The sequence below is a fragment of the Vanellus vanellus genome (genome assembly GCF_965231255.1).
Source record: "Vanellus vanellus genome assembly, chromosome: Z".
NCBI classification, from domain to species: Eukaryota; Metazoa; Chordata; class Aves; order Charadriiformes; family Charadriidae; genus Vanellus; species Vanellus vanellus.
The window spans coordinates 76,078,299-76,100,283 of NC_138908.1; the positions used below are offsets into that span (position 1 = coordinate 76,078,299).

Below are 21,985 nucleotides of genomic sequence, written 5' to 3' on the forward strand. Positions count from 1 at the left end.
AATCTATCTATAAGAAAAGCAGAGCCGAGATGCTCCGTCCGTAACCCGCCGGCTGGGGCAGGTTGTGAATTCGCCAAACACCTGAGCAATAAAGCACGACCGACCAATTTCGAGGCGGGCGGGAGTGGTGGTGGTGGTGGTGTTTGTGGGGGCGTTGGGGGGGCGGCGGCGAAAAGTTTGCCGGAGCTCGGGAGTTCTCGGGGAGGGGTGCGGGGGGGCGGCCGGGCGGGCGCGATGCCGCCCTGGCTGCTCGGCAGCCTCTGCTGCTGCGTGCTGGCGGCGCGGGCGGCGCTGGGCGGCGGCGGCGGCTCCGCGGGCGCGGAGGCGGCGGCGGCGGCGGAGGAGGAGGAGGAGAAGCTGATCCGGGTGCTGGTGCTGCTGCCGCAGGACGACGCCTACCTCTTCTCGCTGGGGCGGGTGCGGCCGGCCATCGAGTACGCGGTGCGGAGCCTGCGGGAGAGCGGCGCGGGTCTGCCGCCCGGCTACGCCTTCCAGCTCACCTACGAGGACTCGGCGTGCGGCAACCGCGCCCTCTTCAGCCTGGTGGACATGGTGGCCCTGCAGCGCCGCCGCCCCGACCTGCTGCTGGGGCCCGTCTGCGAGTACGCGGCGGCGCCGGTGGCGCGGCTGGCGGCGCACTGGGATGTCCCCATGCTGTCGGCGGGGGCGCTGGCCGCCGGCTTCGGCGCCAAGGGCGGCGAGTACTCGCACCTCACCCGCGTCGCCCCCGCCTACGCCAAGATGGGCGAGATGCTGCTGGCCCTCTTCCGCCACCACCAGTGGAGCCGGGCCACGCTGCTCTACAGCGACAGCAACCCCGAGCGCAGCTGCTACTTCGCCATGGAGGGAGTCCATGTGGTCTTCCAGGAGGAGGCCTTCCACATGGCCGTGCACAGCTTCGACGAGAGCAGCCGCCACCTCGACCTCGACGACGTCGTCCGCACCCTGCAGACCGGCGAGAGGGGTGAGTGGTGGTGGGAGCGCCCGGCTGGGCTCCTCGACGGCGTTGGGTGGTGGCTGGGGCAGTGGGAGCACCGGGGAGGGAATGTCCGGCGGGAGCGGGGAGTCACATCGCGTCCCCACCCGTGGGGAAGCTCGCTGTGGTGCTGTGCCGGCGTCCCTAGTCCAGGCGGTCCCCGGCGGATGGGGACCAGCTGTCCCGAGCGAAAGCTGTGCCCACAGAAGTTCATTAGAGCTTTGCCTCCTGCCGCAGGGAGGGATGCTCGCCCTCGGGGACCCCGCGAGCAGGGTTTTGTGGCATAGTAAGAAATCAGCTTTCTGCTGGCGGTTTGGGTTACCCAAAATCGCCTGCATCTGCGGAGCAGCAAATCTGTTGCTTATTCTCCGAGACTTTTGCAGTGACTCTGTAAGTTCAAAGTCTAAGCAAAGTTGTTTTCTTCTCGCCCTGCTGTGTCTTCCCGCGGGGATCCTTTTCCCCACTCCTGCTGTTGGAAACCCTGTCGAGTACTTTATAAATAATAAATGCCTTTAGGGGAAGCAGTCATTTGGGGGGATGTGTGGATGCGAAACCTGTGAGTGCGTGCAGTAATATTGCCACCAACTGTTAGCAAAACACTGTGGAGATAAATGGCTTGTAAAACATCTTGGAAAGTCACCCCTGGGGTGGATGAACTGGCTTTGTATGATGAAGTAGTAAAATGCCCAAAGTGCCTTGGGATGTGCAAATTTGTAGTTAGATGTGTTTTAAAGTGAGATCTTGCTGACCGATGCATGGATACATGGGCTTATGAAAAAGGCATTTTCGGTTAGAGGCTTTTACCAGCCATAGGAGTCCCCAATAAGTTATTGCAAAAAAAGAAGAGAAAAGGTGTATTCCAGGAGTGGACCACAGGATCAGGTTGAAGAAAGTCCTGAGCTGTTTTCCAAAAGAGACGTAGATGTACAAAGTGCTTTGTACAATTTTTGCATCCCTGGTTATAAAATGTTAAAATAGCATCAAAATTGGACAGACAAAGATCGTGCTGTGTGTGACTGGTGTTATGGTGCTGTAGGCTGCAGACAGAGCAGCCTTGCACTGCCGATGTCGTTACACTGCTGTGAAGTACTTAATGTGCACAGGAGCGTGTGTGAGAGAACTGAGGTTTAATAACATATGGCTCTTTAATTCTCTCTTCACCAAGGCAGGTGCTTAAAATAGAGCTTTCCTATTAAGTACCGTTCAGGGAAATACACTGAATGGAGAGACAGAAATGTGTAAGCGCTAGAGGAAACCGCTACGTGGGGAAAGATGCTTTTCTTTTTTAATCAGCCTAACTTTTGTGTGCGTGTGTTTGGCTTTCCTGATGTGAGGAGCATAACAACATGCTTACGGCAGGAAAAGATGCGTGTTCGCCCTTAGTCAAAGGTAGTTGTGGCCATGCTGTGTGCACGTGACTCATGGCTAAAGGCAAACCCCACTTGTCAGACCACACTGACCGTCGGGAAGAGAGGCTTGCTTTCAGCCTGGACTTAAATGCTTTAATGAGCTGAGACCTTTGGTCTTACATCATTCTGTAACTTGCAAATGACTGAACAAAAGCAGCCCTCTGTCTTACTTCTCTCCCCTACTTGTGCCCTGTGGGGTCCTTTCTCTCCATCTCACCTCTTCATTTGTCCTCTGGCTCATGCCACTAATGTGAAATGCAGCAAGGGAGACGCTTCACCTTCCACTCGTGTCTTTCTGACTTTAAAGACTGATCATAGGACTCACCTGACACGTTCCTCTGGGCCTGAGGGGGGTCCTGCCATTCGAGACATCTTTCAGGCTGCCCCAATATTTCAAAAGTTGTATATCACATGAAAGATGCACCATGTGCCTTAGCTGCCCAGATGAGGTTTTCATTTCTCCTGGGGACTCCTTGGAGGTCCCCATGCAATGGGGCAGCAGGGCTTGTGGGCAACAGGGCACCATCCAAAGCACCTTCTAGAAACATTTTTGGTTGGTTGTTTTTTTTCACTAGTTTTTAAGGACTCCTGTGTTGCACCTACCGTGACACCATCCTGTGCTGTGGCCCTGCACCTTCTCTGTTTCCAGAGATTGCTGTTAGTGGTGGTCCCACTGGAGTGGTGGGGCTTCCTTGGAGTGGGAGTGGGCTTTCAAGCAGATGCGGGAAACCAACTTGAAACTCTCCCAGGGCTGAGCAGGAGGCTGGCCCGTGGGGACCCGGGGCAGAGGCTGGCCCCGCGGGTTAGGTCACTGCTGGCTGGGGGTTTGCACTGAGCTCTTGGGGGTCTAGGAGGCAGGAGCACCCTCAGCCATGTACCCGTGTTTGCCAGCAGCTGTCTGTTCAGTCCCTGCAGCCACTTCAAAAGGCTCAAGTCCTGGAGCCACAACAAAATCACGATGAAAAGTATGATGATAAAAGTTAACCACTTGTCTGTAATGAATTTTGTTACTAGTTCAAGCTCCCTAGTAGGCTTGGTTAGCCACGCTGCAGGCTTGATGCTGTAGGCTCAGGTTAGCTGCGATGGCCACAAACCCGGCACTGTGCTTAAACACATTCTGCATAAGCACATAGCCCAAGGGATGTGCATAGCGAAGGGAACATTTACTCATTGAACTGGAATTAAACTCTTAAGTATTTGCAGGATGAGTCAATAATCCTAGTCAATAAATTCAGAATATTAGTATTAGAATTACTGTGGTCTGCGTGTATCATACTGGAGGGAGAACATTTCAAATGTACGTACACATTTGTATGTACACAATAGTAAGGTACAGATGTAGATTGAAAACACATAATTTACATTTTTGGAAGATTTTGAGAGACATGCCCATAGCTTATTTGCTTCAAAATCTTGAAATATGTAATCTTTGCTATCCTACTGAGTTAAAAACCACATCCAAATAGTTAATATTACTTCCCTTACATTCCTTTAGAGGCTTACAAAATATGATTTAATGTATTTTAAAGTAGGTTTTTCCCCCCTATTCTTTTTTTTTTTTTTTTAATTTCTTTTGCTCAAGGTCTTTTACTGGTGGTGTGGGAATCTGTTTGATTCCATCTACGGATTACCATTTTATGATAGATGTGAACTATAAAGGCGAAGTCAAGGGAGAATTGGGAGGGCAGCAAGGAAACATTTCAAAGGAAATCTCTCACCTATACTGAAATTAGGAACAGTGAGACAAATTTGTTCCTGATGTGCATCTGGAAAAGATTTGATCCAAATTTTATTTTAAGAAATTTTTTTTCTTCTTTTCCTTCATGCTAATATACCTCACAATGGTCATGAAATACGTCTTGCTCTGTTGCTCTGGAAATTATTATATTACTCTGCTGTAATCAGGAGGACAGAGCTATGCATGGTATAACTCTCCTGAAGCGTGGGGATGTACCGAACGTGACTCACCCCAGCAGCGCATCTGGAGCTTTATGCCTGTGATGGCATCCAACCAGGAAAGCGATGGGAGAAGATTCATTGTGTGCGAAAAGATTTGGCCTGTTTGGCCTTTTCGTTTCTTATAATAGCAAACACTTCTACCCAGAAAAACTGAATGTGGTTTTGATTCAGTTTTATTGTTGGGGTGAAAATATTTGCGTACATTGTTGTAGCTTTTGAGCCCTGCCATGCGTGACGGCGTTCTTGGAAACGTGCGTGCAGTTGGTTTCAAGTCATCGTCCCAACAGGATCTCTTATGACTTTGCTGTAGGATATAGCCCCGAAGCACGCACTGATACAATACTTCACTGCTCTCTCTGATGTCAGTAGCTTCATACCCATAGTCTTGTGAACCTATATAAAAACGTATGGTATAAAGTGCTCAGTGTGGAAGGTGTCTCCCCATTGCTGAAGACCTCGCCTGAGGGCAACTAAGATGATTAAGGGCTTGGAGCATCTGCCTTATGAGGAAAGGCTGAGAGAGCTGGGACTCTTTAGCCTGGAGAAGAGAAGGCTGAGGGGAGACCTTATTATGGCGTACAAGTATCTCAAGGGTGGGTTGAAGGAGGATGGAGCCAGGCTCTTTTCAATGGTTCCCAGTGACAGGACGAGGGGTAATGGGCACAAGTTAGAACACAGGAAGTTCCGTTCAAATACGCGGAAAAACTTCTTTACGGTTCAGGTGACAGAGCACTGGCACAGGCTGCCCAGGGAGGTGGTGGAGTCCCCTTCCCTGGAGATTTTCAAGACCCGCCTGGATGCAGTCCTGAGTAATGTGATCTGCGCAATCCTGCTTTGGCAGGGGAGTTGGGCTAGATGATCTCTAGAGGTCCCTTCCAACTCTGAAAATTCCGTGATTCTGTGAGTTCCTGCTGTCCCTTTGCAGAGGGAACGGGTAGTAAGGGGAGCAGTTCCCTCTGCCCAGCAGCCTGGGAAAGAGACCTCTCAACCACAGTTGTTGCAGTGTGGATCATGGTGTCCACTCAGAGGACACCTGTGGTCTTGTAGGTCCCACTGTAGCAGCAGAGCCCCTGCTTAGCTCTTGGTCTGTGATAAGTGAGGCTCTGTGGTGTTTAATCTTGAAACCATCTTTAATCTTCATGCTCAGAAAGTCGCACTTGCTTTTCTCATTTCTGAATATTAAGTATCACATCAAAGGTCGTTGCCGATGCTTCTTCTGTAGTCTCCAGAGAAAAAGTCACGCCCTGGAGAGATTCATACTGCTTTCCCTAGACAGCTGTAGAGGTGCTGCTCTACATTAGCTGTAGAGAGGCTACAAGTTCTAGACCAGATATCTAAATTTTAGATAGCCGAGGTGTAGGTGAGATGAATCTACACCAAACTGTTCAATGGAATGGAAATTAAAATGGTAATGTTGTGGTATCACCTTTATTCTTCATCTTCAGATTGTCTTGTGTCCACTTAGAAGTAACAATGGAAGCTGATGGTTGCAATCGACTCTATGAATACATGCAGTTGAAGAAATTTGAAGCTAGAATTTACCACGTGTTGCAGGGGTAAAAATACTTAGATCACACAGAGGCTCTATTTAATTATTTTCAGAAGAGACAAGGGAGTAGGAAGCCTCTCTGTGGTACTTGTCTTCTGTCAGCTCTTTGGGAAATCAGCTTTGCCGTCTGCGTTGTCATGTTTGTTGCAACACTGGGAGAACAGCTGGGGTCACTGTCTCTGGCAGCGTTCATGCTTAACAGGCTGTTCCCTGAAGTTCTTGAACTGCTTCTTATCTGTGTTTTCCATTTTCTTCCACCAGTTGTAATCATGTGTGCCAGCGGTGACACAATCAGGAACATCATGTTGGCTGCTCATCGGCAAGGAATGACCAACGGGGACTACGCTTTCTTCAATATTGAACTCTTCAACAGCTCATCATATGGTAATGTTTTTCCTGCTACAAGTATGTTGCGAAGTCTTCTGTAAGCCTGCTAATATTTTTAGGTTTGTTAGCCTCAGAAACCGCCGCCCTGAGTCCCAGAATACACCACTGTTTTTCCCTGTTGTTGCAGTTACCTTCCACTTGGGCTGTGGTATGGCAGGAATGGATTTCATGGCTATAGTTGCCACTGGGTGGATCACAAGAGGCCAAAAACACTATAGGCATTACTTATTTATTTGCTTATAGGGGAAGCAGCACCAAAGGGAGACGTTGGTTATAGCAGCCAGGTGTGGGTACCCTGTGCTGCAGTGTGTGTGGCTTGCACCATTCCCAAGCCTTGTGACTACCAAATCTCAGGACAGGGCTATTCCTGGCTGCCTGGCAGCCTGCGCTCTGTGCGAGTGGCTGGAAGGAGGCACAAGCAATGGCCGGGACTGTGGGCAGCTGCAGGGCCTGGGTCTCCACAAGTCACCTCTGTGCTGAGGGATCCACACGTCTAATTTGTTGCAACTTTTGCAAAAATACTCAGTGGTGTTGTGTTGAAGGGAGAGCACTGGATGGGACACGGACAGTCCGAATATGCTAGAGCAGGGTGGATAAAAGTGGCTGATTCCACCCCTAGAGTAAAAAGGATCAGATTTGTCAAGTTAAAACATGACTTTAAAATGTAAATTAAATACATTTGCTCTTTGAAATATACCTACAGTCAGTTACGTTGCATATTATGATAGTGCATGGCAGGGACTAAAGCTGCTCTCAGCTGCTTCAGCTGCCTCAGATAAATTCAAAGTAATACTGGAGCAACGTATTTGCTGAGTTTTAAACAACATCAGATGGCTGAAGCTGAGGCAAGTTCATGCCTGGGAACTAGGTTTTGTTTTCGTGTCAACATGGCTTTTGAAAGGAGCAGCCTCTTTTGCAGGTGCAGAGAAAATAATTCCCCCCTGCAGGCTGCCTTAACTAATCCATAACAATAACAAATTCATTTCAAATTGAAAACCAAGTGAGAGCTGAGAAAGAAGGAAAACTTGTTTTCTTTCTTTCAAGCTTCAAAAAGCTGACCAACAGGAACAACTGAATTCACAAAAAGATGATTTATTGTGTTTAATAAAACAGTTAATTGTGAGTTAAAATCTTCTGCATAAACTTTTTGTTATCCACCTACTACCTCTGAGATTGTTTCACAGCAAACAGTGCTGTTTGTTGAAAAGTTCTATAATGAATGTATGTAGTTCTTTAAATGCAGAGATATAGATACGTACAGAAGTACAGATACTGCTACACACATCGTCTAGGTTAGCTAAAGAAGTGCCAAGTTTTGCTAGAGAATAAGGAAATCACTTAAATAACTGAAAGATAAAGTTGCGGAGCAAGGTCAAAGCCAATGGTTTGAGTCAAGGTTTTCTTTTTGTTGAGTTGAATTTGGAGTGACTTTATCCCTTGTGGCATAAGCAAAACCATTTGGCATTGCAGCCTTAATCAGGACCAGAGCAAAAATCTGAAGGTCTACCCATACCAGCAGTCACAAAACCCTGTAGCCTTGGCCCTTCTGTACACCCTGGGAGCTTTGCAGGCTTGACTTTACTAGAAACCACTGATCAAATAACCTCTCTGGCTGCCGGTGGTGGCTCGTTACCCCTGCACTGTTACTGCGTTTCATCTCACGGAGTAGGAATGCTTTAGAAGTGATTCATCTGGCCAGAGGTACTACTCTGTGTGTCAGCTGGGCTCCCTTTGGAGTCACAGGAGAGAAGGCGGCACCCCTGGACAGCGATTCACCTCGTCCGTCAGTGTCCACGGTGGCTCGGATGAATTGTCCCCTACAACTGATGGTTTCCTTGGCTTAGCTGAAATCAGTGCAGGGTGACTACCTGGGAAGCGCTCGAGCTGACTGGGACAGATGGTACCCAAAGTTCTCCTTGAGCAGGGGATGCTCACGTAAGAGCAGCGGCTGCAGGAGGTGGGCTGCTGCCTTTTGGAGTGGTTTTGCTTGCCAGGATGGTATTTGCTAGCAGGCAGCGGTGGTTACAGGAGGCAGTGCTGCAATCCCCAGGCTCAGCACCCTGCCCCGGGAGGCACCCTGGCATCACAGCTGGTGTGGGGTGGGAGTCCCCCGTGATGCAGCCCCCAGTAGATGGCCCTTTGTTGAGCTGTGTACAGGGCAGCACTGTGCGATCCTGGTGTGGAACCTCCACGCGGCACGGTGATGGGGGCAATACCTGTTTCCCTGTGGTCGCGTGGGAGCTTCGGCACCATCCTCCTTTGCATCACAGTCTGCTTGTGGCTTTTCTAAGGGATTAATGAAAACTGTCTGTCTTCTGATGTAGTGTAGTTAGAATGTGGCATTTCCTGACTTTTCTAAGTAATAATTCTTTTTAAACCAATTTTTATGTTTCTTTGTGGATGTATTTCCCATGAAGAGTGAAATGACTGTGCGTCAGGAGTTGACTTGTGTGCAGATGGTCATCACATGTGGAAAGCAAGCATAAAAGAGAAATGTAGAGAAATTCTCCCAAAGTCCCTTGTTCCTAGTGTTCAGAGTTACTAGATTTTGTACCTTTTATAAGAGTGGGTGTGATTGGCAAATTGGCACTTTGCCTTTAAGTTCAGATGACTGTATTGCAGTTTGTTGTTGCCCTCTGTTCTGAATATTTTAAATTTTTCAGAAAAGCAGGCGTGTTAGGTGCCAAGACTGCAATAATTGCACATAAGTACTGTGGCAAGATGACCTCCTGCAAAATAATCCATAAAGGAATTTAAATATGTAAAATATTCTAGGAACACTGTTATGCAAGTGTACCTTCCCTGTGCCCAGTGTCACGATTTTTAAAAATAAATATGCATAGCATCTAGGACAGAAACTTACATTCTACCAGCAGTACCATTTTTGCGTGTCTATAATCTCACCCTTTTTAGCTGTCTCCGTTTGTAAATACAAAGCTATAGCAAAGCCCTCTGTGCTGCAGTCTCTGCCGTACTTCTTGAATACTGCACCTCTGAAATGCAGGTTCCCAGCTCCAGGGCAGAGGCTTTTCAGTTTTGAGGCTCTGGCAGGGCTTGTACCCTCTTGTGGGGAAGCCAGCAAGACGTGCTAGCTTGCAATTGCCAGATGTGCATTTCTATTGTTTTGAAGGCAGTAACAAGGAGGGCGTGCAGGCACTGAAGAGAAGAGTGCTACCTCTCAGGGCAAAACCAGATGGTGGGGTGCTAGTTGCTCTCATCAGGTATGATGAATAGGGTCCTGGTGTAAGTCATTTTGAGCAGTTAAACTAGAACTTCTTCCTAAAAGAATAAAATCACTTCCAGAAAAAAAAAAAAAAAAAGAAAAGAAATTAAGAATTAGCAAGGTTTGTGGTATTTATAAAGATGACAGTCCTAGCTGGTGCTGAGCTGTATTAAGTAAGGCTTTCCTGGGGTGGAAAAGAGAGGTAAAAGGGCTCTGGTGGTCCTGTGCCTACCACCCTGTGGTGGGAGTGACGGGAGCTGCCCTGGAGCCAAAAGCAGGAGGAGGAACGGCTTGTCCTTTGGAGAAGTGCAGGTCCTTTGTTCTTTCCCCTGTGCTCTCTGAGGAAGCAGAACAATTCTCCAATTACATTTATTGTCAAAAAAAAAAAAAAGGGTGGGGGGGTGGAAGTCACAGCAGAAGTACTGGGGTACTGGGAGGACAAAACGCAGGCTCTATGTTCACCTGCTTCGGGGAGACCAAATAGTCCACCCATTTATTTGCTCTTGCAGGCATGTGGTGCAGCTGGTAGTGCTGTGCAAGGAGCACCGTGGGTTTGACGCCCGGACTCCGTCTCAGTTAGCATCTCCATTCCCAAACCACTTGCTTCTTTTGGTCTAAATGACACCACAGTCCTTGACCCAAGCAAAGCAGCCACATCCTTTCTCATCTCAGGGTCCTGTGCGCCTCCAAGTCACCCTTGGGAGCTTAGCGTTAGTCTTCATCTTGGCTCATTTAGCCATGATGGGGTTTGTTGCTGTTAGAAAAAAGACTGTGTAGCTTTTAATTATTTGTAAGCATTTAAAGGCACACTGCTTAGGGCTACTAATGTTCCCTCTGGGCCTCTTTTATTTATCATTTATGTAAAATAACACACAACCTGCTCCAGAGCAATGTGAACCTTTCCACTGATCTCGTGAAGCTTTGGATCAGGGTTATAGGACCTGCTGAGGTCTGGCCCTGTTAGGCAGAAGGACTCCTCTGCTACTGAACAGCCAGTCAGCTAGCCTGCTTTTTAAAAATCTGGTTGCTTTACTGGTGGTCTGAGTTAAATTGTTCCCCTGCTGTGACACAAAACACGTGTAAATACAGCATAGGCGCAGGATCCCATTTTATTTCTAAGTGTTTCTTTTCCACTAAGAGCAGTGCTGGTCTGGCAGCCACTGCACACATGGTTTTCTCCTTGACCGCAGTGGGAGAGCTGTGGGAGAAGTAGCTGCACCATCTGCCTCCCATGCAGGGTCATGATCATACTATTGACTTTATTGGTGCCTTTCTGACTGTCCAAGAGTGTGGCTGGTGGAGTGATGTGTAACAAAAACTTTGTGGTCAAATCCTCCCTCACTTGTTCTAACTTAAATATCTCTGCTTTTGAGATCTGGCACATGTTTTTGCTCTGAGATGTCTTCTCACACTTAGGCTTCATCCCACCCTTTAAAAATAAGCAAGCACAGCATGGGAGTAAAGTTGTCCTTCTGTTTGCACATTTACTTCCCATCAGCCGTTCCTCCCTGCCTGGTTTCCTGCACGTCTTGGAACAGGTTCAGTTCTCCCTTGTACTTTGCCATCTCCCCAGGGTGCAGGACAGGGGACTTCTGGGTGGAAAAAGGAGGGCAATCCTGTCATGGTACCTAATTTGGAGTTGGAAATATGCTTGTTTTCCCCTTAGGAAATGGCTCTTGGAGAAGAGGAGACAAACATGACCTTGAAGCCAAGAAGGCATACTCATACCTCCAAACCGTCACTCTGCTGAGGACCGTGAAGCCTGAGTTTGAGAAGTTTTCCCTGGAGGTGAAAAGTTCTGTTCAGAAGCAAGGTCTGCACGAGGATGACTATGTAAGTACTTGATGACAGACTTCAGGTCTTAGCATCTTCAAAAACGCGCTTCTAATTAAAGCAAAAGTAGCAGTGAGACCTTATCAGGACAGAGTCACCTGGGTTCCATTGTAAAATCACACTGTTGCCTATATAATCTCTTTTCTTTTTTTTTTTTTGTGTGTGTATAACGCAAATAGCAAGAACAGACTTGGTCTAGGTGCACTAGATCTGTGCACCACCATCCATGACCAATTGTCCTGTGCTCATTCCCTTGTTCATCATCAGCAGGAAGGTTGGGAAAGGCAGATTGTCAGATCTCTCTCCCTCTCCCAACAATCACTTGTCTTTTTTTTAACAGGCAAAGCACTATAGTCTTCTTTTTTGTTTTCTCCTGATATTTTGTTTGTATAATCAGATCTCAGAAAGTTACACTCTTTCTATTGCATCTGATGTTTTTCTTGATGTGAACGAGAAAAGTGGTCTTATTTCCCAACTAAGCATATTTAGGTTGTTGCTGTTGTTTATTTTAAACTGTCTAAAATACCAGTGTATTCCGTGTGAGTTGTTTTAAGGCTAAGGAAGTGCCATTGTCCTCCAGAGCTGGATGTGGGAGAGTATGACTTTTTTTAATCTCTCCAAATGTAGGAGGAAGATGCCTCTGAAAATTGCTTTTGAGCTACTGCTAGGCTAGTTCATTAGGCGTTTTCATAGAAAAGTCTTCTGTGAAAGCAAGAATGTACAGCACATACCTGTAGGGATTTCTGCATGCTGATACAAGTACTTCCCAGGCAGTCAGTCTTCCCCATGATCGGAAGTAAACTTTCCAAATATGCTTATGAAGAAAAGAGGCTTCAAGAGAGTTTGCTCCATGTTTAGCTGTAGAAAATGAGAGCTAGGAATTGCTGCCTGAAATTCGAGAAAGCAGCCAAAACCCCTCATTTGCCAGGTGCCACTTAGGCACCTATCTCATCTCTTTGGCTTCAGCATTGTGTCCCTCACAGGTGGAGGCATCATTTTAGTTTGAAGCATGAGCTGATGAACTTGAATGTTATGTTAATAAATGACCTTTCCTGCAGTTTATTGTAGCTTATTACTTCAGAAAACCTGTGCTTCTTAGAACTTTAATATATTTTATTTAATTATTTTACTTAAATGTTGTTTGAATCACATCACTGGCTTATATTTTTCCTGTGAAACTTTCAAAGTCTAGGCAGGCAGAAATAGTCTTCTGTTGGCATTCTTTGCCTTGGCTTAGTGGAGAAACCCCAACTGCCGAGTTCAAGGTGCTGCTCTCTGAAGAACCTGATAAATGAGTTTTGAACAAAGCATAGGACTGTAGCGTGTGCTGTTCCTCCCTTTTCCCTCTATGTGCCCCTTTTCAGGTGTCACTTAGCAAGCTGTGTACCTTGATAATCTGCCATGTGCTTTTGGTTGTGGTTGATGAGAAATGTGATTTTGAATATTAAAGATCCAGTTATACACAGTTTTGTGGCTTTTCTAGTTTGGGCAGTGCGACATGTCCTCAGATGAGAAAAGCGTTAAACTGCTGAGAGCTCAGGATGCTGTCTGTGGGTGGTTTGGAGGCAGGCAAGGGGGATGATTTACTATTCTTTAGGATGTGGACCCGCTGCAAACCCTGTGCAAGTTCAGTGTTGATAGGCGCTGGGTAGATGCAAGCCCTGTTATGGTCAAGCATATGGTCCCTGGTGCCAGCAGAGGGAAATTTTGCAGGCTAATGAGTTTTTTGGGGAGACTCCTTGCACAGCTGCATACCCACTGCCAGAAGCCGTCTTTTCTCTTTCCTCATTCCATGGCCGATTGTGCCATCGGCCACCCGTACTGGCAGAGCTCCTGGCTGTCCCAGGGCAGCTGCATGGCTGCCTGGCTTCCTGCTGCCTTGTCCTTGACCATCTTCTGCCCGGCTCTGAGGGCTGCCTCTCCCTATATCCCGTTCCTAGAGCTTTTCATCTTGCTCCTCACCCAAACCCATTAGTCTTTGCTACGGCCCCTCCTGCTGCTGCTGCCTGTCCTACTCCTCTTCCTGCTCTTCCTTTCCCACCTGGCTTTTTGCACCCAATCTCTTCTTGTCAGGGCAGAGAGAGGACTTGTGGTCTATGTACACCTGCCACAGCTGCCAGCCATCTGAAACATCAATCCTTGACTCATGGGAGCCTCGTGGTGGAGGCCACACGGATCTGGAGCCCCTGTGGAGGAGCTACAGATCACGGATATGGGGGAAGGAGGTTTGCTTTTCATCATTTGTGATTAATTTTACATTTGCCCACTTGGGACAGTGGGAAAGAGATGCTTCATATTCTCGTAACTTACAGTCCTGCTGCTATGTTCATAGCAGAAACATTTCGGGGCAGCCTTCAGGCTTAAGAGAAAAATCCATTTTAAAAACGAATGGGGACAAATAAAACACCAAACTGGGCCAGTTCCTTCCTCTCTGGAAAATATGTGGGTAGAGGGCACCTCATTAACGGTGCTTTTTTTTGGCAGCATGGGTGTGTGCTAAGCAAGGCTGTGTCCTCCAAGGAAAACCTGGGAGGGAGAGGTCCTTCAGCTGAGTGGGTGGGAAGTGACAGAGATGGATTTTTCTCTGCTGGATTCTGCTCCTGAAAACAAAACTTTTGCGGAAAGATTGTCTGTGGTACAGTCCATCTCAAGTCCTATCCATGGGTGTTGAAATATAATCCTCATCCTTTTCTGCAAGCTGTGTCCCAAGAGGATGAACTCAGGGAGGTTTGGATTTGAAGCATTAAGTGTTTCTGCTTCTCTGTGTGGATTCTTCCAGTGTCATGGGAAAATGGGGCCCCGGGTCTGTGGTCTAAATTATCTCGCAGTGACCCTAACTCAAACAAAAGTTGTTAGCGCTGCCATTTTGTCCTGGCCTCTTGCCAGCAGTATTCCTAAAGGCATTATTATCTACCAAATAAGAATATCATAAAAATGGAAAATAAGCAGATGACAGAAGGAAAGATAAGGGAGACAGAAAGGGCAAAGTCCTAAAGCAGCAGCTGTCCAGTTGCGGGAGAAGACATACGGCCCTTGGAGGAGTAACAAGTCAAAGACTGTTGTTGGCCATCTTGATCTCCAGATGTGAAATCACACAGAAAAGAGAAAAAATTGTTGTGGCTACGTCCTTCCCAGGTCAGAAATTGCTGTTGTTTCTGCAAGGGTGCTATGCTGTGTCAGGGGGAAAGGTAGAAGAGCCTGTGCCTTGGGAGTGAGGAGGAAAATGTGGAAAAGGCAATTTCTGTGACTCCCCCAGGAGTCTCTCTTGTGAAGGAAAAAGCTTCCTTAAGCACCTTTTAACTAAACAGCATCAAAAACAAGAGTGGCAAAGAGGTTCTGAAAAAGCATCTTTGAAGTATTTGGGTAGGTAGTAGTTGCACAGGATGGGGCTAAAAAGGATGATGTTCTCTGTCTGCAATGCCCCATTGCAACATCTCATTGCAACAGCTGCCTGAGTCCGTTAGCAAATATTGTTAGTTTGCTTGGTCACCGCTTTTGGAGTCTGAAAGCAGTTACTGTCATGTTAATGTAACCCAAAGAACTGTGGGCTGAAGCATCAGATCTGCTCAGCCCTCGTTTCAGCGTTCAGTCAACGCATGATTTTTTTTTTTTTTTTTTTTTTTTTTCTCAAAAAACATCCTGTAGTTCTGGAGAAAGCCTGAGCGTTTTATTTCATGCCTACCTGGAGACTGACTTCTCTGATAAAATAGCCAAAAAAAGTGGAATGCTTTAAAAAATCCAGTCAGATTTGGGGTTTAGGCATAAGGACAGCAGAATCACTTTAATGCTATCACACAAATCACAGCAGTTTTCTTACTTCTGTAATGTTAATGCATTACCAAGACATTAACAACAACATGTCCTGGTCTCTCTAAACCAGTTGAGATCCTTGGTTTAATTGGAAAATACAGGACAAGCTCTGCTTGCAGACCTGTAGCCTAGGTGAGGCAGACAGCAATGGGAATTGCATGCGTTTACTTGAAGGAAGAATTTGAAACTGTCTCTGACTTGATGTGTGAATAACTCCCAACAGATACTCTAGTTAAAAATGTTTATGAATAAATAGCGTTTCAGTTAAAGTATATGCATAAGCCATTTTTATTAAATAATGCCGAACACTTAATGAATTGGCGGTAGCCTGCAGTTTGGAAGCTCTTAATGCACCTTCTGTTCCCGACTCAGGCCTAACATTCAATAAATGCTTTTTTTATGTCCAACCCAGTATTCTGAGCTGGGATGATTTTACAGCCTGGGATATTTGCTCTTCTGAGGTTACAGACCACCCATGGCTTGTTTTTTCTTCTCATTTAAGAGCTGAAAATGTAACTAATTAAACAAATATTTCTGCCCCGTTAACTACGTGACAGCATTGTTTGCGAGGTGGGTGCGTGGGTTTTATCCTATCCACAGCCCTTTTCACACAAAAATGAGCAGCAGGAGAAGGGAACCGGAGCCCAATTTTCCTGTAAAGTTATCTCAGTGAAAGAATGAGCTACGCAGATTAATTACATCAGTGAGATGCTACTACCAATTAGAAAGGGCAAGTCTGTTTTGTTTAACGATTTCAGCCCTCTGAAATGAGAAATAGTCTGCATAAGAGCAACTGTTCGAGCTCCAACAGTTAACTACAAAAGCTACGTGGGGGGTAGCTGTGCTCATAAAGTTTATAATCTCATCCATAACATTCATGCCAGACTCTTCCCCGTGTGTATTCCTTACGTCAGCCTTTTAATTAGGAGTGTACACCAGCTAAGATAAGGGTTGGGAGAAGCGAGCAATTCAGTCATGTCACGGGAGAGAGACGCTGCAAATGTAACATACTCAGCAGTGTATGTCCCACTTGTCTTTTTTCAGGCACAGGCAGGCAAGATTAATTACAGGCAGACTTTTGTGTCTCTTCTGACTATACCAGGATGGGAGAGAGTTTGGGGGAGATTTTTTTTTGTTGTTTTAAAAAAAAACATGCCAAGGGATAATTTGTTCAAATGAATAGGTCTATTCAGCTGCTGGAGTGCTTTGCTAATTGTGTTCGAAAGAATAAAAGCAAACCAGAAGCTGCTTTCAGCAGCCGGAAAAAATGGGTTCACATGCCAGCTTATTAACAAGATTAATTCTATTAGTAAAACATATTTAGGATTTTCGCGACCAGCCCTTCACCCCTTGGAATTAATGAGAGTTTCTTCAATTTCTGTAAGAGCAGTGTTGAACTCTGGACTGCTAAATTTGGTGAATACAGCAGACACTTATATTTTTGCTGGAGTTAATGCTTTCTCAGTGATATGAAAGACTAGTGTCTTCCACATTGGGGTCTTAGGTAAAACTACGGTGTAATAGTATGTTATTTCCCATTAACAGATGTCATAAAAGACAGCAAAAGAAAGAAAGAATTATTCTTCTCTCTTTCAGTGGATTTCTCTTTAGTTTTTCTAGCCTGTCTAAGCACATTTTTGAAGCTATCTTAAACCATGGAGAAGATAGCGTAAAACTGTAGGTATATCTGAAAATAGTAACATCTGAACTCTTTGGGAATGTCGAAGTTTAGAGTTGATCTTCATATATATGTTGTATATTTTCCATAGCCCCATGTTTTTACTTTGGTTTTACAGATATTCACATTCCACTTTACTAAACAGACACTCAAACATTTATGGGCAAGGCACTCTCCCTTTGAAGTACTTACTAGAAATACACCTTATTTTCCACTAATAAAGTGTGAAAAATATGTCTTCCAGCAAAGTTCATAACTTGTTTTTGTTTTTAAAGCCTCTCCCTGCCATTTGCATTGCTAATGATCCAAAAGCTAATTTGTCCCATTGAAGTCTTGCTTTTATGTAGATTTGTAGAATTTTTGATGTTGGTACTAAATGGTCCTCAGGTTTGGCTCTGAGATGTTTGAATGAAGGCAAGGAAAGACTATCTGATTTTGCACAAAATGACACTTAAAAAATAAAAGGCCTTTGATAACTGACTTTCTAGCAGCTTCTTCTACAAGCCTTATTCCCTGAGTAGCTTATGAGAATAACCCTCAGTTGAAAGTTTCCTTTTTAACTGGAAAAAACCCTCAGCTCAACAAGGCATAAAGCAGGAGGTTTGGGTGAGCCTGTCCCGTGTCAGGATGCCGTTGCAGGCAGAAGCAGAGCCCTGGTGGGGCAGCTGGAAGCTGTTTGCTCGTGAGAGCAGTGTGCTTGCTCGGTGGCTGATGGGATGCTCCAGCCTCAGCGCTGCGGGAGGGTTCACCTGTGCTGGTGGCCTCACGCTGTGGTCACATAGACTGGGCTAGGAGTTCGGTGTTTGAAATCTGGCTGAGCCAAACAGTTTAATTGGAGAGTGTGATCAGGAGGGTGGTGGGGGTTGGAGGGAAGGAGCTACATTTTGTTTTCTTTAGGGGAGTAAAGGAAGGACAGTTCTTCAAGGCCAGAAATGAGTATTCCTTGTTTGTGAGCTCCAGGGCAGACGAGATGTTGGCTCCACAGGGGCAGATCCCGCACTGAGGTGGTTCAGGGAAGCTTTGCTGTGCTCTTTTGAGGTATTGATGAAAGTGGTCCCGAATGACAGCAGGACAAGGTCTAACTTTGACACTTGGGTGACAGGTCTTCCTGGAAGAACAATATAGGTGGCAATCAGTAACATGTCAAGTCTGTGACCTCTTGCTACGTTGCCACAATAATTTCTTAAGGCTGAGCGCTGGGAGGTTAAACAACCTGAACGTAGCTCTGAGAAGGACCCATTTGCCAGAGGGACATACCTTTTACCAGGGGGGCACACTGGCCCCGTGGGTGAGCCAAGTCACCCAGGTGTATGAGCACTGGCAGCAGGGCTCAGGCGTGCTTTGCCTGGGCTCTGGGAGAAGATCAACTTACCGCACTGCCAGCTCTGATTTCTCTTTTTTTTTTTTTTTTTTTTTTTTTCTTCAGTGGATGTTTAGCAATTCCTCTAATTCAGAGGGGTTAATGTAGTCAGTCTGTGAGGATGGGTTGTGTGAATAAAGGCAGCGGTGTTCTTGTGCATGCAAGAAGCCATAGGAACCCACAGGAGGATACTCCCAACCTCCCTTCTCTCTTTAATAGATATTTTTTTATTAGGAGGAGAAGCCTGAGACAAAAATCAAAAGGTTTAGTCCATTCCAAGAAGAACTAATATATCAAGGCGGATTGAAAAGACAAGGACTGTCCATGTCCCAGAGCAAATGAATAAGAGGGGCATGAGAAAGGGGCGCGGGACAATGGGAGGAGGGTAGGTGAGGAGCTCTGGGCACCCTTCGCTCGGTGGCTGGGAACAAGGCGGCATTCAGTAGACAGGAGGACATTTACATTTGATGGGACCCATGTTTGTAAAATGCATACAGTTAGCCCACCAGACTGCAGGCTACAAAATACAGTAGAAAGCAAAATCAAGCAGGATCTCGGGGATCAGACAGTCAGTAAGGAAGCTGAAAGAGTGAGGTTTTATCCTTTTGGAGGGGCTGGAAATCCTCAAATTTTGAGGCATTAACTACCATGCTGCTGCTGGATGGTGGGAGGACACATTCCAGGTGTGTGGCTGGAACATTACTGCCTGCAGAGAGGTACATACAAATATCTTCCAAGATAGCTGCTGTACCTCGCCTTTCCCCTTGTTAGTGGGGTCCTTGCAAGTATGCCAGCGAAGAGATAGTTAGTCAGCCAGCCGAGCACCTTTCATCATGTATCTGGTATCTGAAAGAAAATGACAAAACCAAGACATTAATTTCTGAATTATCTGGAATGGAAGCGTGATTAATAGCAGCCTAAAGGTTTGCATTAGTTCCATGCCGTTAAGGTTTACAAGTTCGTATGCCCATTTACCCTGGTATTTAATAAAAGGATCATTTGTCATGGCAACCTCAGCCTCAGGTGGGCTCTTCTGGCAAATGGTTTACTCCCAGCCCAGAGGTACCCCAGGTGTTGGCAGGTCATCCCTCTTCCCCAGGACCTGGGCTTCGGCTCCCGGGCCACGCACCCTGGGATGCCCCGCAGACAGGGCAGGGGAAGGGTGGAGTTCAGATTCCCTGAAAGCGGGGATTTGATCCTGAATTTCTCTCGTGCTAGCACAGAAGCCGTAGCCCCGGGGTTTTCAGATGAAAGGGGCAGGGAATTTGAAAGAACTGGCTCCCTGTGGGGTTTTTGTAAAGACTTGACTGCGTCTCCATGCAGCAGGGAGTTTGTTACCTGCCTGTGTGAGAGTAACGGGGTCACATCCATCCCTCATCCTCCACCTCTGCTGGCAAGGGTGAGGCGGGGTGCTGGTGCTTATGAATCCTTGTTTTGTCTGCCTAATTTTTGCTTGGTACTGAATAAGGAGCTTAGATGACTAATCCCAGCTCCAAGCATACTTTTGAGCTAAGCACCACTTTTGGCTGTGCCTAAATCATCCGTGTTTATCCAGACCTTAAGACTGGATTTCAAGCAAACGCTCTGCTATGTAGCCTTCGCTAACCTGCTGCAAAGCAGAAATCAGATGGCCTTTTCATCAGGTGGCTTTTTACCCCATCGAAGATTTCAACAGCCCACCCTCATACTATTTATTCACCAGCCGGTGTAGCACAGGTAAATTCAGTTTGAAAGTGTGAGTTTTCTCAACAATGATATCGTAATTTTTCTCTGAATTTTGCACGAGCACTGATGTGTTCTTGAGAATTTTTAGTATAGAAAATAAAATATTTCCATGATTTTTGTGGTTTGGTGATAATGTTAGAAAACCAGAACCCAAAACAATTGCACATTGTACAAGGATAAACGTTTAACAAAAAATGTCCTTCCTGTTTGTCCTAGCTCTGCATTTATTTAAGCCAGTTAGCTTATTTTAGCAAGTGGAACTGATTTCTTCAGATGAGTGACTCTGTCATCCTGAAAACTGAAATATTTTCCTGCTTGAAAAACAAACTTTCTCGCTGACTTTTAAAACTTAATAGCTAATGAAAGAACTAGAGGGTTTTTTTGGTTACTAGGTGTTTGTCTGCAATTAAAATGTCCCAGCAGTTGCATAAAGCTAAGTTAAAATGTAAGCATTCATTGCAAGTGTATGACAGGTTATCATCAGACTACCAATGGCGTCCTTAGAAAATTCTATTTAAAAGAAGCATGTTTCAATTTCTGTCTGTGTTCAGCTGAAAAGAATAACTTCTTTAATATCTCTTGTGTTTCACCACTGTGACTAGAAGTATGATTTCTGAACATAGTGTTGTAACTCATTGCACGAATGACTACGTAGTTTGTTAGAAGGCAGGAAATCCTAAAAAACCCTAGAATGGTTAATTTATAAATGACAGCTATACCTTTTACAGTTAAGATTGCGTCAGTATTCAGGCAGTCATAATATAGTGCTGTGTGTTAGACATCCTTTGCATTGGTTGTTTATCTGGAGTTAGAGATGTGTTATGAACATGGGAAGGTGGATTTCACCTCAACTGCAGGAGCACGTTAATGCATTCTCTGATTCTGTCCTTTTGTTTGATAGGTGGCCTGGACTCCTTTAGAACTAAATTACATAGGTGAATAGTACTTTTGTAAAGTATACATAAAGGAAAAATTCTCCTAAGTGATTATTCTGTAGCTGGTTCACTTTTGGTACAAACCAGTACTGCTCCTAAGCTACATTGATTGCACTTGTTTGAGACCCATATTAAAAGGTGACACAGGAACCAAGACCACAGAGGGGTAAAATGGCTGGTACCAACTTGCAGAAGGAATCGGTGAGTGCATTGGATGGAGCCAGGAACAAATCTCACATGGGTTTGCAGGAGGAAAATCTGGTCCCAGAGGTGCTCCCTGTTCCTGGAGCAGGGGAGTTTTCAGCTCATTCCCCTCCTGCTTTGGCCGCGCTGTTGGGGATCTGTTGGGGTCTGAGATCCAATGATGTCAGGGTGTGCGTTTGGTCCAAAGCTCGTGCAAATCAGCAGCAGTAGAAGCCGTTGACGTGAGCCGACTGTGGGTAAGGCTCTAGATCTGCTGAGGTGGCGATTCCCGTTTCTGTGTTTAATGGAAGAAGCAAGTTTTGGATGTGTCTTGAAAGATTTCTGTCTGGCCTGTTGGCAGCAGGCACTAGGGGTTTAAAGTTGTTTTCTAGATAATCATAGGAGAGTGTTGCAAGCAATAAACAAACAAAGAACGAGCAGCTCTCGCAGGCAGTGGAGTGGAAAGGTTCCCCCATGCCCTTGCATCTCGGTTGTCGCTGTGACCCGTCGAGTTTTAGCTGGCGTTTCGCAGCGCAGCTCCCCCGCAGCCTGGGACTGAATAGGTTTCTGCTTCGATTCACTTGTTAAAACAAAAGAGCAACTTGTGGCTGCCCCAGCAGGGTGACAGTGAGTAAATCTACCAGTTTTGCAAGAATGGGGTATTAAGAAAAACAAGGGAGAGAGTATGAAGAATGAGGATGAGGTACAAGAGCAAAAGAGCTGTCTTTGTGGTTAGTTTTCTTTCCCTGGCAAGAAAGTAACCTTCACTGACAAAATCCCTTAACTCCCTGAAGTTGGCAGTCTTTTTTAAGTAAACCCCAGATACTGGTTGATAATTTGCTTTTATTTTCTTTTTGTTAATTCCTTTTATTTCATCAGGCCTTTTGGTGGAACAAAGGGCTGGCTTCAGGTCCACAGCTGGCCTTAAAGTGGATGGGAGTTTGTGACTGGTGGTGTT

General features: G+C 45.9%; 1 protein-coding gene across 1 annotated transcript in view; it reads left to right on the forward strand.

Annotated features, from left to right (window-relative positions):
- Positions 1-234: 234 nt before the first annotated feature.
- The window catches only part of NPR3 (natriuretic peptide receptor 3), a gene marked incomplete at both ends in the record, with an annotated part of 43,050 nt that continues 21,299 nt past the window's right edge, over positions 235-21,985 (forward strand). Inside the window, 3 exons of the mRNA XM_082497588.1 lie at positions 235-964; positions 6,155-6,277; positions 11,170-11,336. Coding sequence (XP_082353714.1) covers positions 235-964; positions 6,155-6,277; positions 11,170-11,336 — 1,020 coding nt within the window. The remainder of the gene's footprint in view (positions 965-6,154; positions 6,278-11,169; positions 11,337-21,985) is intronic.